The sequence below is a fragment of the Bombina bombina genome, chromosome 6 (assembly GCF_027579735.1).
Source record: "Bombina bombina isolate aBomBom1 chromosome 6, aBomBom1.pri, whole genome shotgun sequence".
Lineage (NCBI taxonomy): Eukaryota > Metazoa > Chordata > Amphibia > Anura > Bombinatoridae > Bombina > Bombina bombina.
In genome coordinates, this window is record NC_069504.1 from 977,669,274 (window position 1) to 977,693,031 (window position 23,758).

The window sequence follows — 23,758 nt, forward strand, 5'->3', positions numbered from 1 at the left end:
ATCTATGACTGGGGGGAAACGTTAAGGTTTAACGTGCGGATACTCAGTTTTCAATTTGATTGTACTAGATAGCCAGGAAGCTCTGCCGTATATCTTTGGCTCATTCTTTAAGGAATGTAACGCAAGAGACTGCAGGAAGTAAAATACAGCATGGAGGGGCTCTATGTGCTAATTAAGCCAATTACACTAGCCTGTTTGATTCTGTAACCCGGAAGTTTTTTTGTGTTTTTTTCTCTTTTTCTTTTCCTGAGGAAGGACCTTCTGATTTAGGGTACTTTCTTTCATCCAACTTCATTTTCTTGTAAGCTTTCTGCTTGGAGATTGAATGCTTAGTTTTGTCTGGGGTTTTTCTCATTGAGACCATGATTCAGGTTCGCAAATCTGTTACTAGTCTACCGCCACACTCCCTTGAATGCACCCGATCCTGTCTGATCTCGGAAGTTAAGCAGGGCCAGACCTGTTCAGTACCTGGATGAGAGACTGCCTGGGAACACCAGGTGCGGTAGGTTAACTTTTACTATAAGGTATGGCTTAAACTTAAAGGGACAGTCTAGTCCAAAAAAAACTTTCATGAATCAGATAGGGCATGTAATTTTAAACAATTTTCCAATTTACTTTTATCACCAATTTTTCTTTGTTCTCTTGGTATTAGTTGAAAGCTTAACCTAGGAGGTTCATATGCTAATTTCTTAGACCTTGAAGGCCGCCTCTTAAGAAAGCATTTTAACAGGTTTTTCACCACTAGAGGGTGTTAGTTCATGTTTTTCATATAGATAACACTGTGCTCATGCACGTGAAGTTACCTGGGAGCCATCACTAATTGGCTAAACTACAAGTCTGTCAAAAGCACTGAAAAAAAGGGGCAGATTGCAGAGGATTAGATATAAGATAATCACAGAGGTAATATATATATATATATATATCTCTATATATATATATCTATATATATATCTATCTATATATATATCTATCTATATATATATCTATCTATATATATATCTATCTATATATATCTCTATCTATATATATCTCTATCTATATATATCTCTATCTATATATATCTCTATCTATATATATCTCTATCTATATATATCTCTATCTATATATATCTCTATCTATATATATCTCTATCTATATATATCTCTATCTATATATATATCTATATATCTATCTGTGTTGGTTATGCAAAACTGGGGAATGGGTAAAAAAGGGATTATCCATCTTTTAAAACAATAACAATTCTGGTGTAGACTGTCCCTTTAAATTCCCTGATTGGTGTGAATTCCACGACTACCCTTGGGAGTAGGGTCAGGATTCCTAGGGATTTTGCCCTTTTTCCTGGAAGGTCTGGAGGACTGTCAGTCAGTTTTCTGAAGGGTCAGATTTCTGCGTTATCCTTTTTTACACAAGTATTTGGCGGTTGTGCCAGATGTGTAATCTTTTTGTCAGACCCTGGTTAGTATCAGGCCTGTGTTTAAGTCTGTTGCTCCTCTTGGATCTTTAACCTTGGTTTTAAGGCTTTGTAGCAGGCTCAGTTTGAGCCATAGCATTCCATAGATTTTAAATTTTTATCTTGGACGTTTTCTTTTTTGCTATATCTTCTGTTTGGAGAGTTTAGGTACTCTCGGCTTTGCAGTGTGATTCACCTTATCTTTCTTGCCTATAAGGTGGTACTTAAGTTGTTTTTAATAGAAATATTAATCATGAAATTATTGTTCTTTCTCTATGTCCTAATCCTTTTCATAAGGAACGTTTGTTGCACAACTTGGATGTGGTGCGTGATCTTAAATTCCATTTACAAACGACTAAGGATTTTCGTCAGTCTTCTGCCCTGTTTGTTTCTCTGGGAAACGTTAAGGTCAAAAACCTACTGCTACTTCTCTTTTTCTCTGCTTGAGAAGTATATTTAGTCTCCTGAGAGGATTACAGCTCGTTCATGAGGACTTTTTTTTTTTTTTTTTTTTTGGGGGGGGTTTTCAAGAATGAAGTTTCTGTGGAACAGATTTGCAAGGTTGCAACTTGATTTTCCTTACATTCTTTTTCCAAATTCTATGAATTTGATACTTTTGCTTCAGTTGAGGCTTCTTTTGGGAGAAAAGTTCTTCAAGCGGTGGTGCCTTCTGTTTAGGTTACCTGTCTTGTCCCTCCCTAATCCTCTGTGTCCTCTAGCTTGGGTGTTGGTTCCCACTAGTAATTGATGATGCCGTGGACTCACCATATCTTAGGAAAGAAAACATAATTTATGCTTATCTGATTTATTTATTTCCGGATATGTTGAGTCCACGGCCCTGCCCTTTATTTTAAGTCTGTTATTTTTTTACTAACACCTCAGGCACCTCCACCTTTGTGTTTTCTTCTTTTTCCATTTCCTTTCGGCTGAATGACTGGGGGTAATGGGTACGGGAAGTGGCATTTAACAGCTTTGCTGTGGTGCTCTTTGCCGCCTCCTGCTGGCCAGGAGTGATATTCCCACTAGTAATTGATGCCGTGGACTCACCATATCCGGAAATAAATACATTTATCGGGTAAGCATAAATTGTTATGAAGTTTGAATGAATATTTATTACTGGCCAAAAGTTTCTGGCTCCTAAATTTTGAACAAATTTGTCGAACCCTGGTTTAAAGGTATTCAGCGGCAGTAGTAGCAGCTAATGTCAGATGTATTTGGCATTGTAACAAATAAACTGTCATTTTAATGAAGACTTTATGTCTACAGCACATTTTATTGTCCCTCAAATGCTCTCTGCTTCATGTTAAACCTGTATCAGCTCAAAATTGGCTGTGAAGCTTCCCGTGGTCAGTCCAAAGCTGCTAATGCAGTAATTTAGAAAAGTGTGAATTTTGGAGGGCAGTAGCTGTAGGTAGTGCTTTCAGCAACACTGGTCTTTGTTCTGATGTGAATGCCCCCTTTAGATCTATAAATTGCATTACTTTAAAAGCAACTTTATCACTATACAACATTTTATGGCCCTTATAATACAGGAGTGTCCTGGTGTATGTTTTTATAGTCCCATGATAGAGGAGGTCAGAGTAGAAGCTGTGATAGGTTAGGCTGCCATGGAGTGTTAGACATTTTGGATAGTTTTTCTTCTATTGGCTTCTCTTATAAACCTATCAAATGTGTGTAATATATGGGCTACTCATACCTACATTATGTTTGTAGGAAGACGCACGTATATTTTTAAATCTCTGTACATTTACTGTAGGTGAGTGAACTTCCTCCTTCTGAATGCCCAAGTTATCTCTCTTCAGCTGCTGTTTGCATGTTAACAATTGCTCTTTCATATGTTTGAATGCTGAAGTATGTCTCCATGACTTTATATGTCACTTCTGCTTTGTATTAGCTGTAACAGTACAACCATTTATTTAATGCAAATATATTGCGTAGGTTAGCAGATGGTTGTTTTAATTTTTATTAGATCTTAAAACAAAAATTTTTGCACAAATGCAACTTTGTTGATGTACTCATTTTTATACCAGACTGGGTTTTTTTGTTTAGTTTTTTAGCCTATGACAGAGTAATCATTTGGGCAAAGTCAGTTTTTAATATGTAGAAAATGGAACCCACTTAGTGATTTGAATAATGAATAAGTGCCTGGTATCTAAAAATACTCTTAAAAATAGGGGTGCACTTTCATTCATTAAACTTTAAAATACCTTTGCGTTCTGGTTAACATAACGCCGTTACATTTAGCCGCATGAGATATCTAATCTGGACAAGTCAGCCCTTTAATATAAAGGATATTGTGTGTTGCATGCTGTTTACAGATGCTTATTTTGAGCCATTCCCATGCAGAAAATACATTTTAGGTTGGTGATTACTTTTTTTTGCAGTCACCTGCATGCACCGTAATAAGGCACCTGGTACCTAGTGGGTAATGGACATCACTTGCAAATTAGCATGGGCTCTCTGTCAAAAACATAATTCCTATTTTGTTAAAAACACATTTGCCAAGTGGGAAGAAGCATGCTGCAACCTAATCCCTTATGTCTTTATTCTCTAGACTCCAGTAAAGGTGCATCAATGCCTACCCACATGAGGTTGATGCAGTGATTTGCTGGTGGTCCCAATCTGCTTTTCTAGGCTCCTGCCTTGTGTGCATAGTCTTAAATACACCCATGGTTGTCTTTACCCTCTCTGCACTGAATTGCCAAAGTAGCTCACTTTAACCATGATTCTTTTTTTTTCCTGCCTGTATCAAAAGATTACATGCACATAGTTTAGAACCTCTGCCCAGTGATATTAAGGTTTTGATTTGGTTTGTCTAATCTGTTTAATGGGACAACTAAATAAATGCTACATAGAATGATGCATTCAAAGAAAAGATTAGTCTGAAAATAACATGTAGATGTTTTTTTTTTTGTTTGTTTGTTTTTTTTGTTTGTTTTTTAAAGGTTCATTAGTTTTTAGTATTTATAAAACAATTGGAGCCACCTTATTGTAACTTAGGTTACCGTCTCTGCTGTGGGCAATTAGGGACAGTTATAAATAGGTCACTAGAGTGTGTAGCCAATGGTTGTGTTGAATATAACGGTGTTCTACACTTCCAGTTCTAGCAGGAACTGAAACGCTCACAATTTCAGAATGGAATTACAGGAAAAGGGGACAAAATGAATAATGAAAGTATTAGTTTTTTTTATATATGTTATTTTATATCTGAAATTTAGGCTGACAAAGTGCTGGGTTTTACAGCTGTCAGATTAGGATGTTGTACAGAATCAGAATCCAGTGAAACTGTTTCAACATTGTTACAAGTATCCTGGTTTTTTTTTTTTTTGGTTTTTTTTTTTTCTTTCATAAAGGCAGTGAGAGTCTACAAGCTATTAGTCCTGGGAATTCCACTCCTAGCCACCAGGAGGCAAAGATTTTAAGAAAATACCAGTAAAGCTTTTTAGAACTCAGAGTACTTAAAGGGATATTAAACCCACATTTCTCTTGCAAGGTGTATCCAGTCCACGGATTCATCCTTTACTTGTGGGATATTCTCACTCCCTACAGGAAGTAGCAAAGAGCACACAGCAAAGCTGTCCATATAGCTCCCCCTCTAGCTCCACCCCCAGTCATTCTCTTTGCTGGCTCTAAGCACTAGGGTCTCTCTCGGGAGTGTAAAGTGAATGTGGTGCTACCTCTCTTTCCTTTTGGCTGAAAAGCATCATCCGTTTGGCCTATGAGACTGCTGGCCAGCAGCCTCCTGAAAGAATTACTGCTCATTCTACTAGAGCAGTGGCTTCCACATGGGCTTTCAAAAATGAGGCTTCTGTTGAACAGATTTGTAAGGCAGCGACTTGGTCTTCACTGCATACTTTTGCCAAATTTTACAAATTCGATACTTTTGCTTCTTCGGAGGCTATTTTTGGGGGAGAGGTTTTGCAAGCAGTGGTGCCTTCCGTTTAAGGTACCTGTCTTGTTCCCTCCCTTCATCCGTGTCCTAAAGCTTTGGTATTGGTATCCCACAAGTAAAGGATGAATCCGTGGACTGGATACACCTTGCAAGAGAAAACAGAATTTATGCTTACCTGATAAATTACTTTCTCTTGCGGTGTATCCAGTCCACGGCCCGCCCTGGCATTTAAGTCAGGTAAAAAATTTTTTGTTTAAACTACAGTCACCACTGCACCCTATGGTTTCTCCTTTTTCTTCCTAACCTTTGGTCGAATGACTGGGGGGTGGAGCTAGAGGGGGAGCTATATGGACAGCTTTACTTGTGGGATATTCTCATTCCCTACAGGAAGTAGCAAAGAGAGCACACAGCAAAGGATGAATCCGTGGACTGGATACACCGCAAGAGAAAGTAATTTATCAGGTAAGCATAAATTCTGTTTTTTTTCTTTCATGATTCAGATAGACAATGCAATTTTAAGCAACTTTCTAATTTACTCCTATTTATTTTTGTTTGTTCTTTTGCTATCTATTTGAAAAGCAAGAATGAAAACTTAAAGGAGGGATACTAAACCCAATTTTTTTATTTAATCATTCAGATAGAGCATGTAACTTTCTAATTTACTCCTATCATTTTTTTCTACGTTTTTTGTATTTTTATTTAAAAAGCAGTAATTTAAAGCTTAGGAGCCAGCCCGTTTTTAGGTTCAGACCCTGGACAGCGCTTGTTTATTGGTGGCTACATTTAGCAAACCAATTTGCAAGCACAACCTAGGTTCTCAAACAAAAATAGGCTGGCTCTTAAGCTTTAAATTCCTGCTTTTTAAATAAAGATAGCAAGAGAACGAAGAAAAATTGACAATAGGGAGTAAGTTAGTAAGTTGCTTTAAAATTGAATGCTCTATGTGAATCATTAAAGAAAAAAATTGGGTTTAGTATCCCTTTAACAGCCGGCCAATTTGATTCAGCACCTGGGTTGCGCTTGCTGATTGGTGGCTAAATGTACCCACCAATCAGCAAGCCACTGTCCAGTCTAATGAACCAAAAATGGTGCATGTTAAGGTGTGTAAGGCCTTTATTTCTTGGTGTGAAAAACATGGTTTTAGCTTGCACTCCTTTTAGAATTCCTATTTTTTCATTTCTACGGGATAGTTTGGATCTCTTTAAAGTGCCAGATATTGGCTCTTTCAGTCTTGTTTCACAAGAAGATTGCTAAGCTTCAGGGTGAAATCGGTGATTTAACGATTTTCTTCTCCTTGGAACCTTAATTTGGTTTTAAGAGTCTTGCAGGTTCCTCCTTTTGAACCTATGCACAATTTGGATATTCAGCTTGTGTCTTGGAATGTTTTGTTCCTTTGGGACTTTCTTATGCTACTAGAGTTTCTGAATTGTCTGCGCTTTTCTGAGAGCCCCCTTAACTTGTTTTCCATCAGGATAAGGCGGTTTTAATTTTTTTTTTAAATTTTTTTTTTTGCTTAAAGGAACCCTGAACCCAATTGGTTTCTTTTGTGATTCAGAGCATGCAATTTTAAACAACTTTCTAATTTACTCCTATTAAATGTTGTTTATTCTCTTGGCATCTTTATTTGAAAAGCAAGAATGTCATTTTAGGTGCTGGCCCATATTTGGTTAACAACCTGGGTTATTCTTGCTGATTGGTGGATGCATTCACCCACCAATAAACAATTTCTGTGCAGTATTCTGAACCAAAATTGGCTGGCTCCTTATCTTAGATGCCTTCTTGTTTAATTAAAGATAGCAAGAGAACGAAGAATAAAATTGGGTTCAGTGTCCCTTTTTTAAAGGGACACATCAAATTAAAGGGACATGAAACCCAAAAAATCATTTAATTATTCAGATAGAGAATACAATTTTAAACAAATTTCTAATTTACTTATATTATTTAATTTGCTTCCTTCTCTTATTTGTTGAAAGGTTTATCTAGGAAAGCTCATGGGCAGCAAAGATCCTAGCTTCTAGCTGCTGATTGGTGGCTGCATATAAATTCCGATTTTCATTGGCTCACCCATGTGTTCAGTTAGAACCAGTAGTGCATTGCTGCTCCTTCAACAAATGACACCAAGAGAACAAAACAAATTAGATAATAGAAGTAAAATAGAAAGTTGTTTAAAATTGCTGCTCTATTTGAATCATGAAAGTTTAAAGGAACATAAAAAAACAGTTTCTTTAATGATTCAGATAGAGAATACAATTTTAAACAACTTTCCAATTTACTTCTATTAACATAATGTGCTCAGTCTTTTTTTATATTTAAATTGAGTCACCAGCTCCTACTGAGCATGTGCAAGAATTCGCAGAATATACGTATATGCATTTGGGATTGGCTGATGGGTATCACATGATACAGGGGGAGTGGAAATAGACATAACTGATATCGGTCAGAAAAAAAATCTACTATTCATTTGAAGTTCAGACTTAAATTGAATGTAAACTTGAGCGTAATCGCTCAAGTCATAGGATATAATTTAAAAAATAAGTGAGACTTTCTTTCATGAAATCGGTAATTTATCCTGATCTTCTTAGATTTTTAAATTTTTAATGCCGTAACAATAAGCGCCATTGACTCATCTGCAATTCATTAATCGTAACTGATTAGTGGATTGCAGATGCGTCTGCTGTCAATCAACTGATGACTATGGCGGGCGGAAGAATGGCGCTTATCGTTCCGGCATTAAAATGTAAAAATCTAAGATCCGGATAAATTACAGATTACATGAATGAGTCTCATTTTTTAAATTATATCCTATGACTTGAGAGAGTGCGCTCAAGTTTACATTGACTTTAAGTGCTTTTGCATTGTCTTTATCATGCATTTGTTGATAATGCAAATCTACTCTATCTACAGGTCCTTTATGATGGTGTCTTTTAACAATATTAATCGTGAGATTGTGGTTCCTTTTCCTTCCATAAGGCAGGTAGAGTCCATAACTTCATTCCTTACTGTTGGGAAATGCAACACACTGGCCACCTGGAGTAGGCAAAGAGACCCCAGCCAAAGGCTTAAATATCCCTTGCACTTCCCCTATCCCCCAGTCATTCTTCGCCTTTCGTCACTATAGGAAGTGGCAGAAGATTTGGATAGTCCTGTAATGGGTATGTTCCCTTCAAGAAAGGACTGGAGTTTTAAGTAATCATGTCAACCTCTCAGTGAAAGTATTGATGAAAGTTAGTCTGGAGATGCAGGGAAAGTTTTTCTGCGAACCCAACCAGACTGTTGCCTAACAGCTCCTGAGCAATCAGTGTTGACGAGTTTCCGCTATAGCTCAATGCAAACTTTGCTTAGATAGCCAGATTGAACCTCCCCTGCCTTTCTGTTCCTCAGGCATAGAGAGGACTCTATTACATAAGGATAGTATTTTTGCCATTGAGCCACCATTCTCTCAGGATGACGCTGTTCAGGCAATGCCGCAGCAGTCTCCTCCATCGTCCCAAGCCTTAAAGGCGTCACAGGCAGTGCTCTGCAGTTCCTCTCTGGAGGAGTTTATTTGAAAGCAGAAATTGCTGCCCAGGTATCTTCTGCGGTATCTGCGGCATTAGCCGCTATTCCCATGCTACAGGAACATGCAAGAGGAAATTTAGAGATTCGGATAGAAGGGTTTCTGAGGCTACCTAAGTTTGTTCTTTCTCATAAGTCTGATATGTCGGTAGCCTCTGAGGGGGAAATCTTAGATTCAGACATTGTAATTCCCTCATCTGATGCTGAAGTTGTATCCTTCAGATTTAAGCTTGAACACCTCCGTGTTAATGGAGATTTTGGCTACCTTGGATGACTCTGAAACTCCTGTTGTTGTTAACCCTAGGAAATCTAGTTAACTTAGTAAGTACTTTGATGTTCCTTCCTCTGTGGAGGTGTTCCCTGTTCCAGACCGGACTACGGAAATTATTTCACAGGAATGGGAGAGACCCGGGATCCCTTTTTCACAATCTCCGGTCTTTAAGAAGTTTCCTGTGGCAGACTCCATTAAGGAGTCATGGCAAATGGTTCCCAAAGTGGAAAGTGCAATTTCTACTTTGGCTAAGAGAACTACTATTCCTATTGAGGATAGCTACTCCTTTAAAGATCCAATGGATAAAAAGCTGGAGGCTTATTTAAAAAGGATATATGTCCATCAAGGTCTCCAATGGCAATCTGCGGTGTGTATTGCTATTTTGACAAGTGTTGCAGCCTATTGGTTCGACACATTGTCGGAGTCCCTTCGGGTAGAGACTCCCTTAGAAAATATCCAAGACAGGTTTAAGTCTTTTAAGTTAGCTAATTCCTTTATTACTGATGCTTCATTGCAGGTAATTAAGTTGGGAGCCAAAATAACTGGTTTTGCTGTTTTTAGTGTGCAGAGCATTATGGCTTAAATCTTGGCCAGCGGATGTCTCATCTAAGTCCAAGCTTATGGCGCTTCCTTACAAGGGTAAGACCTTGTTTGGTCCTGGTCTGGCAGAAATTATTTCTGATACTACGGGTGGTAAAGGGTCTTTCTTTCATGTAATTGGAAAGAGTCCATGAGCTAGTGACGTATGGGATATACAATCCTACCAGGAGGGGCAAAGTTTCCCATACCTGAAAATGCCTATAAATACACCCCTCACCACACCTGCAATTCCGTTTTACAAACTTTGCCTCCTATGGAGATGGTGAAGCAAGTTTGTGCTAAGATTTCTACGTTGACATGCGCTTCTCAGCATTTTGAAGCCCGATTCCTCTCAGTACAGCGAATTTCAGAGGGACGTGAAGGGAGTATCACCTATTGAATGCAATGATTTCCCTAACGGGGGTCTATTTCATTGGTTCTCTGTTATCGGTCGTAGAGATTCATCTCCTACCTCCCTTTTCAGATCGATGATATATTCTCATATACCATTACCTCTACTGATAATTGTTTCAGTACTGGTTTGGCTATCTGCTATATGTGGATGGGTGTCTTTTTAGTAAGTGTTTTTTTATTACTTAAGACACCCCAGCTATGGTCTGGCACGTTATGCATTTATATAAAGTTCTAAATATATGTATTGTACTTATATTTGCCATGAGTCAGGTTCATGTATTTCCTTGTGCAGACTGTCAGTTTCATATTAGGGAAATAAAACATTAATTTTTTTTTTCTTACCTGGGGTTTAGTCTTTTTTTCAAATTGATTACTTTTTACTCTTTCAAATTGCGGGCAGCATTAGGCCCGCGGGTGCGCCAAATGCTAGACTTTATTGCATCATTCTTAGCGCGAGAATTTTTTGGAGCAAGAAGTACGTCCGTTAATGCAAGTTTGTCACTTCCGGTGTCGTAGTTGACGCGGAAGTCTTGCACACGGTTGCGTCATTAGTTAGTGTCATTTCCGGATATTGTTGGCGCCAAAAATTTTTCTCTTGCGTTGTGCGTCATACTTGGCGCCAAATTTTTCATTCGTTTTATACCCCATTGCTGTTAGCCTCTTGCCTTTCTCTATGTCAGAGGGCTATGCTGTTTGCATTTTTTCCCATTCCTGAAACTGTCATATAAGAAAATTGATCATTTTGCTTTGTATGTTTTTTCTTTTACATTTTGCAAGATGTCTCAATCTGATCCTGCCTCAGAAGTATCTGTTGGAACATTGTTGCCTGACATCGGTTCTACCAAAGCTAAGTGCATTTGTTGCAAGATTGTGGAAATTATCTCTGAATGTCATTTGTAATAGTTGTCATGATAAACTTTTACATGCAGAGAATGTATCCATCAGTAATAGTACATTGCCAGTTGCAGTTCCTTCAACTTCTAATGTACATGATATACTTATGAATTTTAAAGAATTTGTTACTGATTCTATTCAGAAGGCTTTGTCTGCATTTCCACCTTCTAATAAACGTATAAGGTCTTTTAAAACTTCTCATAAAGTTGATGAAATGTCAAATGACAGACAACATGATTTATCCTCCTCTGATGAGGATCTATCCGATTCAGAAGATCCTTCCTCAGATATTGATATTGAGTATATTCGTTTTTTGTTAAAATAAGTGTTAATTACTTTGGATATTGAGGAAGCTAGTCCTCTTGACATTAAGACTAGTAAGCGTTTAAATGCTGTTTTCTCTTGTGGTGTATCCAGTCCACGGGTTCATCCATTACTTGTGGGATATTCTCCTTCCCAACAGGAAGTTGCAAAAGGACACCCACAGCAGAGCTGTCTATATAGCTCCTCCCCTAACTGCCACTCCCAGTCATTCTCTTGCAACTCTCGACAAGATAGGAAGTATAAGAGATATGTGGTGACTTAGTGTAGTTTTTACCTTCAATCAAGAGTTTATTTTTAAACGGTACCGGCGTCGTACTGTTTTACTCCCAGGCAGAAATTAGAAGAAGAATCTGCCTGGAGGTTGATGATCTTAGCGGTTTGTAACTAAGGTCCATTGCTGTTCTCACGCATAACTGAAGAGTATGGGAAAGACTTCAGTTGGGGGAACGGTCTGCAGATTACCTACTTTGAGGTATGTTCAGTATATTTATTTCTAGAGAGATAAGATCTAGAAAATGCTGACAGAGCCTTGTATAATTGAGGTAAGCCTGATGCAGTGATTTAACGACTGGGATCATGCTTACAATAAAGGGTAATATTCATGTTAATACTCATATTTCTTAGTGACAAAACGTTTACATGTTATATAGAAAGAACGTTTTTTTCTCTGAGGGTGATGAATAGTTTTTTGGGGCCTAGTTTCCACATGGCTAGTCAGATACTCCTAGGAGTATTTTCTTAAGGCCCTCTGACATCGAGTGCATGGTGGGTGGGGCCTATTTTCGCGCTCTAGATGCGCAGTTCATATTCAGACTGAGACATCCAGCTTCCCTAAAGGAGTCCTCTGGCATCTGAGGTGTTTAACTGTTTAACGTTTTTTAACGTTTTTCAAATCCGGTTTGGGGCCTAAAGGGTTAATCATCCATTTGCAAGTGGGTGCAATGCTGCTTTAGTCCCTTATACACACTGTAAAAATTTCAGAGTTTACTACTTTTTAACACTGTTTTGCAGTTTATGTGAGTTTTTTTCTCTTAAAGGCACAGTACCGTTTTTGTTTAATTGCTGTTTCACATTTATTAAAGTGTTTTCCAAGCTTGCTGGTCTCATTACTAGTCTGTTAAACATGTCTGACATAGAGGAAACTCCTTGTTCAATATGTTTAGAAGCCATTGTGGAACCCCCTCTTAGAATGTGTACCAAATGTACTGAAATTTCTATAAATTATAAAGACCATATTATGGCATTTAAAGATTTATCACCAGAGGTTTCTCAGACTGACAAAAGGGAGGTTATGCCATCTAGCTCTCCCCACGTGTCAGAACCTATAACTCCCGCTCAAGTGACGCCAAGTACATCTAGCGCATCCAATGCGTTTACCTTACAAGACATGGCGGCAGTTATGACTAATACCCTCACAGAGGTATTGTCCAAACTGCCAGGGTTTCAAGGAAAGCGAGACAGCTCTGGGGCTAGAACAAATACAGAGCTTTCTGACGCTTTAGTAGCTATGTCCGATATACCCTCACAATGCTCCGAAGCCGTGGCAAGGGAGTTGCTGTCTGAGGGTGAGATTTCAGATTCAGGGAAGACGTTACTTCAGTCCGATTCTGAAATGACAGCCTTTAAATTTAAGCTTAAACACCTCCGCTTATTGCTCAGGGAGGTTTTAGCGACTCTGGATGACTGTGACCCCATTGTAGTTCCAGAGAAATTGTGTAAAATGGACAAATACTTTGCAGTGCCTGTTTACACTGATGTTTTTCCAGTCTCTAAGAGGTTTTCGGGAAATTATTACTAAGGAATGGGATAGACCAGGTGTTCCGTTCTCTCCCCCTCCTGCTTTTAAAAAGATGTTTCCCATAGATGTCGCTATACGGGACTCGTGGCAGACAGTCCTTAAGGTGGAGTGTGCTGTTTCTACCCTAGCTAAGCGTACAACTATCCCCGTCGAGGACAGTTGTGCTTTCTTAGATCCTATGGATAAAAAATTGGAGGGTCTCCTTAAGAAATTTTTTATCCGTCAAGGTTTTATTCTCCAGCCTCTTGCATGCATTGCCCCAGTTACTGCTGCAGCGGCTTTTTGTTTCGAGTCTCTTGAGGAGGCTCTACAGGTGGAGACCCCGTTAGATGATATTTTAGACAGGATTAAAGCTCTCAAGTTAGCTAATTCCTTTATTTCTGACGCAGTTTTTCATCTAACCAAACTAACGGCTAAGGATTCAGGTTTTGCCATTCTGGCGCGCAGGGCGCTATGGCTTAAGTCCTGGTCAGCAGACGTTACTTCAGAGTCTAAGCTTCTTAACATCCCCTTCAAAAGACAGACCCTATTCGGGCCGGACCTGAAGGAGATCATTTCTGATATTACTGGAGGAAAAGGTCACGCCCTTCCTCAGGATAGTTCCCAAAAAAGAGGGAACTTTCAGACCAATCTTGGATCTCAAGATCCTAAAAAATTTCTCAGGGTCCCATCCTTCAAGATGGAGACTATCCAAACCATCCTCCCTATGATCCAGGAGGGTCAATATATGACTACCGTGGACTTAAAGGATGCTTATCTCCATATTCCGATTCACAGAGATCATCATCAGTTCCTCAGGTTCGCCTTCCTAGACAGGCATTACCAGTTTGTGGCTCTTCCCTTCGGGTTAGCCACGGCACCAAGAATCTTTACGAAGGTTCTAGGGTCCCTACTGGCGGTTCTAAGGCCACGGGGCATAGCGGTGGCTCCTTACCTAGACGACATTCTGATACAGGCGTCGACTCTTCAAATCGCCAAGTCCCATACGGACATTGTTCTGGCCTTTGAGGTCTCACGGGTGGAAGGTGAACGAAGAAAAGAGTTCTCTTTCTCCCCTCTCACAAGAGTTTCCTTCCTAGGAACACTGATAGATTCAGTAGAAATTTAAATTTTTCTGACAGAGGTCAGGTTATCAAAGCTTCTAACTTCCTGCCGTGTTCTTCATTCCTCTTCTCGGCCGTCAGTGGCTCAGTGTATGGAAGTAATCGCCCTAATGGTAGCGGCAATGGACATAGTTCCGTTTGCCCGCCTACATCTCAGACCACTGCAACTTTGCATGCTCAATCAGTAGAATGGGGACTACACAGATTTGTCCCTTCTGCTAAATCCGGATCAAGAGACCAGGGATTCTCTTCTCTGGTGGTTATCTCGGGTCCATCTGTCCAGGGGAATGAGTTTCCGCAGGCCAGAGTGGACTATAGTGACGACAGATGCCAGCCTTCTGGGCTTGGGGCGCAGTCTGGAACTCTCTGAAGGCTCAGGGTTCGTGGACTCGGGAGGAAGCCCTCCTTCCGATAAACATTCTGGAACTGGGAGCGATATTCAATGCTCTTCAGGCTTGGCCTCAACTAGCTGCGGTCAGGTTCACCAGATTTCAGTCGGACAATATCACGACTGTAGCCTATATCAACCATTGGGGGGGGAACAAGAAGCCCCCTGGCGATGTTGGCGGTTTCAAAGATAATTCTATGGGCAGAGGTTCACTCTTGCCATCTCTCAGCTATCCATATCCCAGGAGTAGAGAACTGGGAGGCGATTTTCTAAGTCGGCAGACTTTTCATCCGGGGGAGTGGGAGCTCCATCCGGAGGTATTTGCCCAGCTGATTCAACTATGGGGCAAACCAGAACTGGATCTGATGGCGTCTTGTCAGAACACCAAGCTTCCTTGTTACGGGTCCAGGTCAAGGGATCCCCAGGCAGCGCTGATAGATGCACTTGCAGTGCCCTGGTCCTTCAGCCTGGCTTATGTATTCCCACCATTTCCTCTCCTCCCTCATCTGATTGCCAAGATCAAGCAGGAGAGGGCTTCGGTGATTTTGATAGCACCTGCGTGGCCACGCAGGACTTGGTATGCAGATCTGGTGGACCACCATGGACTCTGCCACTGAGGCAGGACCTTCTACTCCAAGGTCCATTCAAACATCCAAATCTAATTTCTCTGCGGCTGACTGCTTGGAGATTGAACGCTTGATTTTATCAAAACGTGATTTCTCCAAGTCGGTCATTGATACCTTAATTCAAGCTCGAAAGCCTGTCACCAGGAAAATCTATCATAAGATATGGTGTAAATATCTTCATTGGTGTGAATCCAAGGGTTACTCATGGAGTAAGGTCAGGATTCCTAGGATATTATCCTTTCTCCAAGAAGGATTGGAGAAGGGATTGTCAGCTAGTTCCTTAAAGGGACAGATTTCTGCTCTGTCCTTCTGCGCAAGCGTCTGGCAGATGTTCCAGACGTTCTGGCGTTTTGTCAGGCTTTAGTTAGAATCAAGCCTGTGTTTAAACCTGTTGCTCTGCCATGGAGTTTAAATTTAGTTCTTAAAGTTCTTCAAGGGGTTCCGTTTGAACCTCTTCATTCCATAGATATCAAGCTTTTATCTTGGAAAGTTCTGTTTTTGGTAGCTATCTCTTCGGCTCGAAGAGTTTCAGAGTTATCTGCCTTACAGTGTGATTCCCCTTAGCTGATCTTCCATGCAGATAAGGTAGTTTTGCGTACCAAACCTGGGTTTCCTCCTAAGGTGGTATCTAATAAGAATATCAATCAGGAGATTGTTGTTCCGTCACTGTGTCCTAATCCTCCTTCAAAGAAGGAACGTCTATTACACAATCTTGACGTGGTTCGTGCTTTAAAGTTTTATTTACAAGCTACTAAGGATTTTCGTCAAACATCTGCGTTGTTTATTGTCTACTCTGGACAGAGGAAAGGCCAAAAGGCTTCGGCATCTTCTCTTTCTTTTTGGCTGAGAAGCATAATCCGTTTAGCTTATGAGACTGCTGGCCAGCAGCCTCCTGAAAGAATTACTGCTCATTCCACTAGAGCGGTAGCTTCCACATGGGCTTTTAAAAATGAGGCCTCTGAACAGATTTGTAAGGCGGCGACTTGGTCTTCGCGTCATACTTTTTCTAAATTCTACAAATTTGATACTTTTGCTTCCTTGGAGGCTATTTTTGGGAGAAAGGTCTTGCAGGCAGTGGTGCCTTCCGTTTAAGTTCCTGCCTTGTCCCTCCCTTCATCCGTGTCCTAAAGCTTTGGTATTGGTATCCCACAAGTAATGGATGAACCCGTGGACTGGATACACCTTACAAGAGAAAACAAAATTTATGCTTACCTGGTAAATTTATTTCTCTTGTGATGTATCCAGTCCACGGCCCGCCCTGTCACTTTAAGGCAGGTGTTATTTTATTTTTAAACTACAGTCACCACTGCACCTTATAGTTTCTCCTTTTTTCTTGCTTGTCTTCGGTCGATTGACTGGGAGTGGCAGTTAGGGGAGGAGCTATATAGACAGCTCTGCTGTGGGTGTCCTCTTGCAACTTCCTGTTGGGAAGGAGAATATCCCACAAGTAATGGATGAACCCGTGGACTGGATACACCACAAGAGAGAAATTTATCAGGTAAGCATAAATTTTGTTTTTGTACAGGCTTTGGTTCGTATCAAGCCTGTCATTAAGTCAATATCTCCTCCTTGGAGTCTTAATTTGGTTTTGAGGGCTTTACAGGTTCCTCCGTTTGAACCTATGCATTCTCTGGACATTAAATTACTTTCTTGGAAAATCTTGTTCCTTTTGGCCATCTTTTCTGCTAGAAGAGTTTGAGTTATCTGCTCTTTCTTGTGAATCTCCTTTTCTGATTTTTCATCAGGATAAGGCGGTGTTGCGGACTTCATTTAAATTTTTACCTAAAGTTGTGAATTCTAACACATTAGTAGAGAAATTGTTGTCCCTTCGTTGTGTCCTAATCCCAAGAATTCTCTGGAGAGATCTTTACATTCTTTGGATGTAGTAAGAGCTTTGAAATATTATGTTGAAGCTACTAAAGATTTCAGAAAGACTTCCAGTCTATTTATCTTTTCTGGTTCTAAGAAAGGTCAGAAGGCTTCTGCCATGTCTTTGGTGTCTTGGTTAAAGCTTTTGATTCATCATGCTTATGTGGAGTCGGGTAAATCCCCGCCTCAGAGGATTACGGCTCATTCTAATGAAGCTTCTGTTGATCAGATTTGCAAAGCAGCAACTTGGTCTTCTTTGCATACTTTTACTAAATTCTACCATTTTGATGTTTTTTCTTCAGATGCAGTTTTTGGTAGAAAAAGTACTTCAGGCAGCTGTTTCAGTTTATTCTTCTGCTTATATTTTCAGTTTTTTCCATTATAAAGATTAAAACTTTTGATTTGGGTTGTGTATTTATTTTTCAGCAGAATTGACTGTCTTTATTTTTATCCCTCCCTCTCTAGTGACTCTTGCGTGGAAGTTCCACATCTTGGGTATTTGCTATCCCATACGTCACTAGCTCATGGACTCTTGCCAATTACATGAAAGAAAACATAATTTATGTAAGAACTTACCTGATAAATTCATTTCTTTCATATTGGCAAGAGTCCATGAGGCCCACCCTTTTTTGTGGTGGTTATGATTTTTTTTGTATAAAGCACAATTATTCCAATTCCTTGTTTGATGCTTTCGCTCCTTTCTTATCACCCCACTTCTTGGCTATTCGTTAAACTGAATTGTGGGTGTGGTGAGGGGTGTATTTATAGGCATTTTGAGGTTTGGGAAACTTTGCCCCTCCTGGTAGGAATGTATAATCCCATACGTCACTAGCTCATGGACTCTTGCCAATATGAAAGAAATGAATTTATCAGGTAAGTTCTTACATAAACTGTTTTTTAAAAAGTTTCCAATTTACTTCTATTATCAAATTGTTTTCATCCTCATGTTATTCTTTGTTGAAGAGATACTTAGGTAGGTAGCGTGCACATGCCTGAAGCTCTACATGACAGGAAATAGTGCTACTGCTAATGTATAACATTGTTGCAAAACTGCTGCCATATAGTGCTGCAGGCACGTGCACCCTCTTGAGCTTACATTTCTGCTTTTCAAATAAGGATAACAAGAAAACGAAGAAAATATGATAGAAGTAAATTAGAAAGTTGTTTAAAATGTTATGTTCTATCTAAATCATGAAAGAAAAAATTGGGTTTTATGTCCCTTTAAGGAGCTTGGAGTATCTGTCTTTTTTGTTTTTAGGTTTATTCACTACTAGTGCTGATTTCTTGTTGTGTTTTTTTTATTTTATATATATTTTTTTTTTCTGTCCTCCGTTTAGGAATGTACCTTTTTTTTCTTTCCCTGCTGCACTTTTTTTTTTTTTTTTTCTTGATTATATACTTTCCTATCTTTTTCGTCAAACTAGTTTAACAGTAAGGTTGGGAGGGTTTTCAAGTGCTCTTGGAGTTTTGTGACTCTTTGCCCCCTCCTAGTGGCCAGGGGGGAAATTCCCTGGAGTAATGACTCATGAATTGTCACCACTATGCAAGAAAGTATTTTATTTATTAGGTAAGCATAGATTACATATTTTTGTATCCTAACTTTTTTTTTTTTAATAGTTTTTAGGCTGGTGAAGATATGATGGATGTTTGATTATTGTTATATTCTAGGAGGATAACTCGTAGAAAGCATTGCTAAAAATATGCATTTTTGAAAACTTATTTCATTTTTTTGGGGCTCTTTTTTTTGTTTGCTTGTGTATTAAATGGGTTTTCTAATTTTTCTTCAGGTTCGTCCTCCGCTATGTCTGGTGTTAATATGACACATCCAACCTCTGGCAGTCCACGGATGTTTTCACAGACTCAGTCAATGATTCAGATTGGGAGCGGACACACTACTGTTCCATCTTTGCCTTCAAGTGCCAACTCTCAGGACCGGGCTGTTTCTCAGTATCCAAACCTACAAAGTGTCCAGCGAGGATCACTGTATAACATGGGATCTGGTCTTCCACAAATGGTGCCAAATCATGCAACACAGAGTAACATGCCTAATGGACAGCCTCAGATGCAGAGACAGGCAAGCCTAGGTCAAGGGAACAGTCTCCCTTCTGGCTATGGACAAAACCCCATGGGAAACTCTGCTTTGGCACAAGCACACAATAAGGGGGCTCTTAATTCTGCTCTTTCTAAAGGCCAGATGCCAAGAATGCCAGCAGCTATACCCTCTCAAAACCAAACATGGCAGCATCAGAGCATGCAAAATATAAACAGTCAGTCTCAAGGAAATAATGCACTGGGCGCTTTCACAACTTCCAGTGCTAACTTCCATCTTCAGCAAAGTCATCACAAAATGGCTAACCAACAGTTTAGCCAGGGAATACCACAGGTCGGGCTTGCAGGCAGCCGACCTATGGCATCCATAAACTCTTCAGTTCCTGGTCAGATAATGGCAACTCTGGCATCTCAACAAAGGACGAATCCTGCCAGCCAGCAGCCAGCACCTAACCAGCAAGTTATGCCTGTAATGAATCAAACTGTGCCAGATATGTCTGCCTTCAGCCAGAATCCAGGTTCTCAAATGACTAACCGAACTGGTCTTCACTGTAATCAAAGTTACCAAGTGAGGACGACCAATCAGGATCTTGCTTTTGGATATGGTGGGCAATCTGGCAACAGTGGACTTCAGAATTTGTCTGGGGATGCAGATTTGTTGGACTCATTACTGAAAAACAGGACTTCAGAGGAATGGATGAATGACTTGGATGAGCTGCTGGGCAACCATTGATAACGGGGTGGTTCTTCTTATTTTATTTTTTTTATTTTTCTTTTTTAGAACATATTTTAGTAAATTTTTTATAAAAAAAATAAAAATATTAAAAATGTAAATTACATTTTGGACCAAAAACCTGTGCCATTGAGACACTGTCACTAAAGCTGGAACATTTTAATGGGGCTTGTTGCTGCTTCCTCTTTTTTTAATTGTCGATGCCTGGAGCATGTTTTTCTCTGCTTACCACTGCCTATCACTAACCCTGATAGGGTCTTTTTGCATCTTTCTCTAAATGCCTTATTTTGTTATAAGCTATGGGGAGTTAAAATCAATAACTAGCATGACATAGGTGGACTGCCATTTGTTTCCACTACTGTGCAGTTTGTTATTAACTGCCACACTGTTAACTCTGAATTTAAAACACAACTGTCAAGCTCTCAGTTTGTCTCCGTAACAGAATAATGACCTGTATATGCTTGTGCGGCAGCTCCAACCACACGTGAATACAATACTTTGGGATTATAATTTATTTTTTATTTTTTTAAAGTGGGTTTATGCCGTTTCTCTCAAACACATTTTATAGTTTCATACCCAATACAGTTTTGCCATATTTCAGTAATGAAATAAAACATTTTAATTTTGATCAAACAAAGAAAAAAAAAAAAACCCTATAAAGTCAGAAAATGATATATTTGTATCGACTTATCTCGATACTCCCTATGTATTGAGGAACCATCACTAGTGTTTTCTTTTTGCTTCAATGTTGCCCAATGTGGGCATTAATTTAATGTAACCAGTTGTCTGAATGGTATAATATATGCCAGCCAAAATATATCTACATAATATCTAAACAAGGAACATACAATTTTCTTTGCTTAACATCCTTAGTTCAATGCTAAATAACATGGGCATGACACTTGTGCATTTGGCTTTTCCATACACAAACCTATTTTTCGCCCAAAAACTTTAATCAGGTGTAATCCTATAAAGCAATACACTGATGCTAAGGAAAACGGTGTAAATTCAGTGAGTTGCATAATATTGTGCTAACCATTTTTTTTTATTTTACATTTTAAAATGCCAGACAAATATTTGCCCTTTACCTAAATATTGTGCAACCACACCAATTTTTTTCCCCATTCAAACAGAATATTTCCTTTTTATTTATTTTTTTCCTTATTTTTCTTTTCTCCCCCCCCCCCCCCCCCCGTGCTTTCACTTAAGTCCTCCTATAAGCACAGCCAAATGTAAGGGCCTAGCATGCAGGAAATGCTGCCATGTGCTTCTTGGTATGTTTTACTGTCTGCAATATGTCTAAATTCCTTTGTACAATTTAACTTCTTTTCAGAGTTACGGAGCAGTGAATTGCATTAATGCTGTTTGTGCCTTTGACAGTGATTATCTCCTATTTCATTAATGAATGCGAACATGGGAAAACCCTTCACACACTTATGCAGTCCCGCTACTTTGTATACTGCATATAAGTTTATTACTTTTTCTTGTCTATTCACTGTGGTAGTTGATGTTAAGATGGTGTTATAATGTAATCCCAATAAGACCAGGGTTAATCACCATTGTGCCTTTAAAAAAAGTCCGGTTTTACCATAGAATGCCAGTCATAGAGAAAACTTGTGTGCTTTCACAAGCTTGTATATACATTAAAAATGTAAAACATTTTTTTATTACATGACAAAAGGCATATCTATATGATGTACCACAAACCATACAACTGGTAATCATGTTTATCTAAATCTGTTGGTTTTTATTTCACTACTTTATCACAAACAAATATACAATTACTGTGTCTTTGCTATATTGTATTTATTGAATTAATACTTTAAATTCTGTCTTATTAAAGAAACATTTTAGACCTATTTTTATAATAGGTGATACACGTTCTATTATCACTCTTGAAGAAAACTTGCTATTTTAGCTTTTTCCCCACAAGCAATAAATGTGCCCTGAAAATCAGTATTGTGAGGTGACTTAGGTCCTACAAGGAACAATTGCTTCAGGGTAATAGTGAGTTAGGATTTATTTTAGATCCTGCCCTTATGGTAAACATCAAGTAAATGTAATATTTTATCTTAAGCTGCATTTTGCAATCACATTAAGGTTTTCTCAGTTATCTGCATTTGTTTCTCTTTGATTGGTTTCTTCATAAAGTGTCTGTAGGATATTGAATGAAATTAAGTGAGGACAATCTCCAAAATCATGTTGGGCTGAGGCATTAAAGATAATTTTGTTTATATGTAGCTCAAAAGGATTTGATATTTGTAGACTTGTCACTAATATACTATTGTAATACATAAAAATGTGCATACTAATTCAGACACTAGATATATTAGAACAAAATATTCTGGCTTTATATATTTAGTTCCAGAACTACCCTAATGACAGGAGCAAATAGCTAATAAATGCATGTGTCTTGTGATTAGAATTATTTTGTTAGCTGTAGTTCTAAAATGAAAATTAAAAAAAAAATACATTGAGACTGTTGGATTTGGTTTAATAAAAAATAAAAAATCCCAGCCTGTTTTATTGGTTATGGTAGTAAGGTTTTAATAAAATCCCAAGCTCTGCTTGAGTATCTTCCCCAGCCTTCTGACTGATTGCAGTTTTGAAGCAGCTGTAAAGCATTTGGTTATGTAGTACAGCCTTGTCAAGGTGGACAGCATACTTAAGTATGCCCACTGCTGGGGAAATACAGCAGTCTTATATTGCAAAAATATTTTCATATAAAAATTGAGCTGTCCTATTGATCTATAATGCTGCAGGCAATCTGTTTAAGCTGCCTTTTTAACACTTTGTTTTTGTAAGTTTTTCAGTTTAAAGTATTTTTCATTAACTTTTGAAGACTTTTCTGTACTGTGACTTTAACCTGCTATGATTATGAAATGGTTTTCTGTGTAATGGTATTCTGACCTGTAACAACAAAAAAAGGTTCTATTAGTCTATCTTTCCAAGTTCACCATAGAACTCTTTGTTATAAAATGAGGAAGAGGCTCCTGCCCTTAACATGAAAGGGACATTGCTGAGAACAACTACAGTAGCATGGTTACTATTCCCCTCCTGTACCTTCAGCTCTTTTTAAAGATATTCTTCTATTTTAACCCATTAGAGAAGCTAGATGGTAAAGCTTTGCATCTTTACAGTGGGCGCTGCTGTTTTAGTAAGAATGTATTGTTGCATTCCATAACAGAAGCAATGCACTGTCTCAGATTAGTGACTTTTTGACACATGTACCTTGCACTTTGGATTAGCTCACACGATATTAAGCAGAAGTTACTTTTTTAAAAACTTTTTAAGTTACATTCCAAGAAAATAAAACTGGCATAAGAGAAATCCAGCCATTATAAAAATGTAAGCCCCCCTCTCTATTGTATACGCTATACCAATGTGCATGATACGGCTTGTCAAGAAAATCACTGATCTATGAATGTGCAGCATTTCTACACTGGGTACACGAATACATAAATTCCATGATGGCAGAGTCCAGTGTAAACATGCAATATGTTGCTAACCAGCACTTTAGGCTTAAAATAAGAGAATAGTTTTAAAGAGTTGCAGACACAGGCGGTAGAACAATTACATGGTGATTTGTGACCGTGCTACTGTAGTTGTACCAAGCTGTTTTAATGTCCCTTTAACTGTATTTGATGCCTGGTTTTAAAATTAAGATGATCAGTTCAACACTTGCAGCAAACAGTTTAATGAATAAACTCGGCAATAAACTGTTTTGTGGGCATTTCATAGTGTAAAAAAAAAATTACTCTATTTATTTTCCTGGTGGGTTGGAAGAGCAAAAGAGGGTTGGGTTAATTATCA

At 38.8% G+C, this 23,758-nt stretch overlaps 1 protein-coding gene and 1 pseudogene across 2 annotated transcripts in view; both read left to right on the forward strand.

Annotated features, from left to right (window-relative positions):
* MAML1 (mastermind like transcriptional coactivator 1) overlaps positions 1–23,758 on the forward strand; it is a 202,868-nt gene that overhangs the window by 178,653 nt on the left and 457 nt on the right. For both annotated transcript variants that reach the window (XM_053718638.1, XM_053718639.1), the window contains exon 5: positions 18,951–23,758. This exon is cut by the window's right edge and continues 457 nt beyond it. In XM_053718638.1, the coding sequence (XP_053574613.1) occupies positions 18,951–19,945 (995 nt within the window). In that variant the 3' untranslated portion in view covers positions 19,946–23,758. The remainder of the gene's footprint in view (positions 1–18,950) is intronic.
* Positions 391–509, forward strand: LOC128665203 (uncharacterized; annotated as a pseudogene).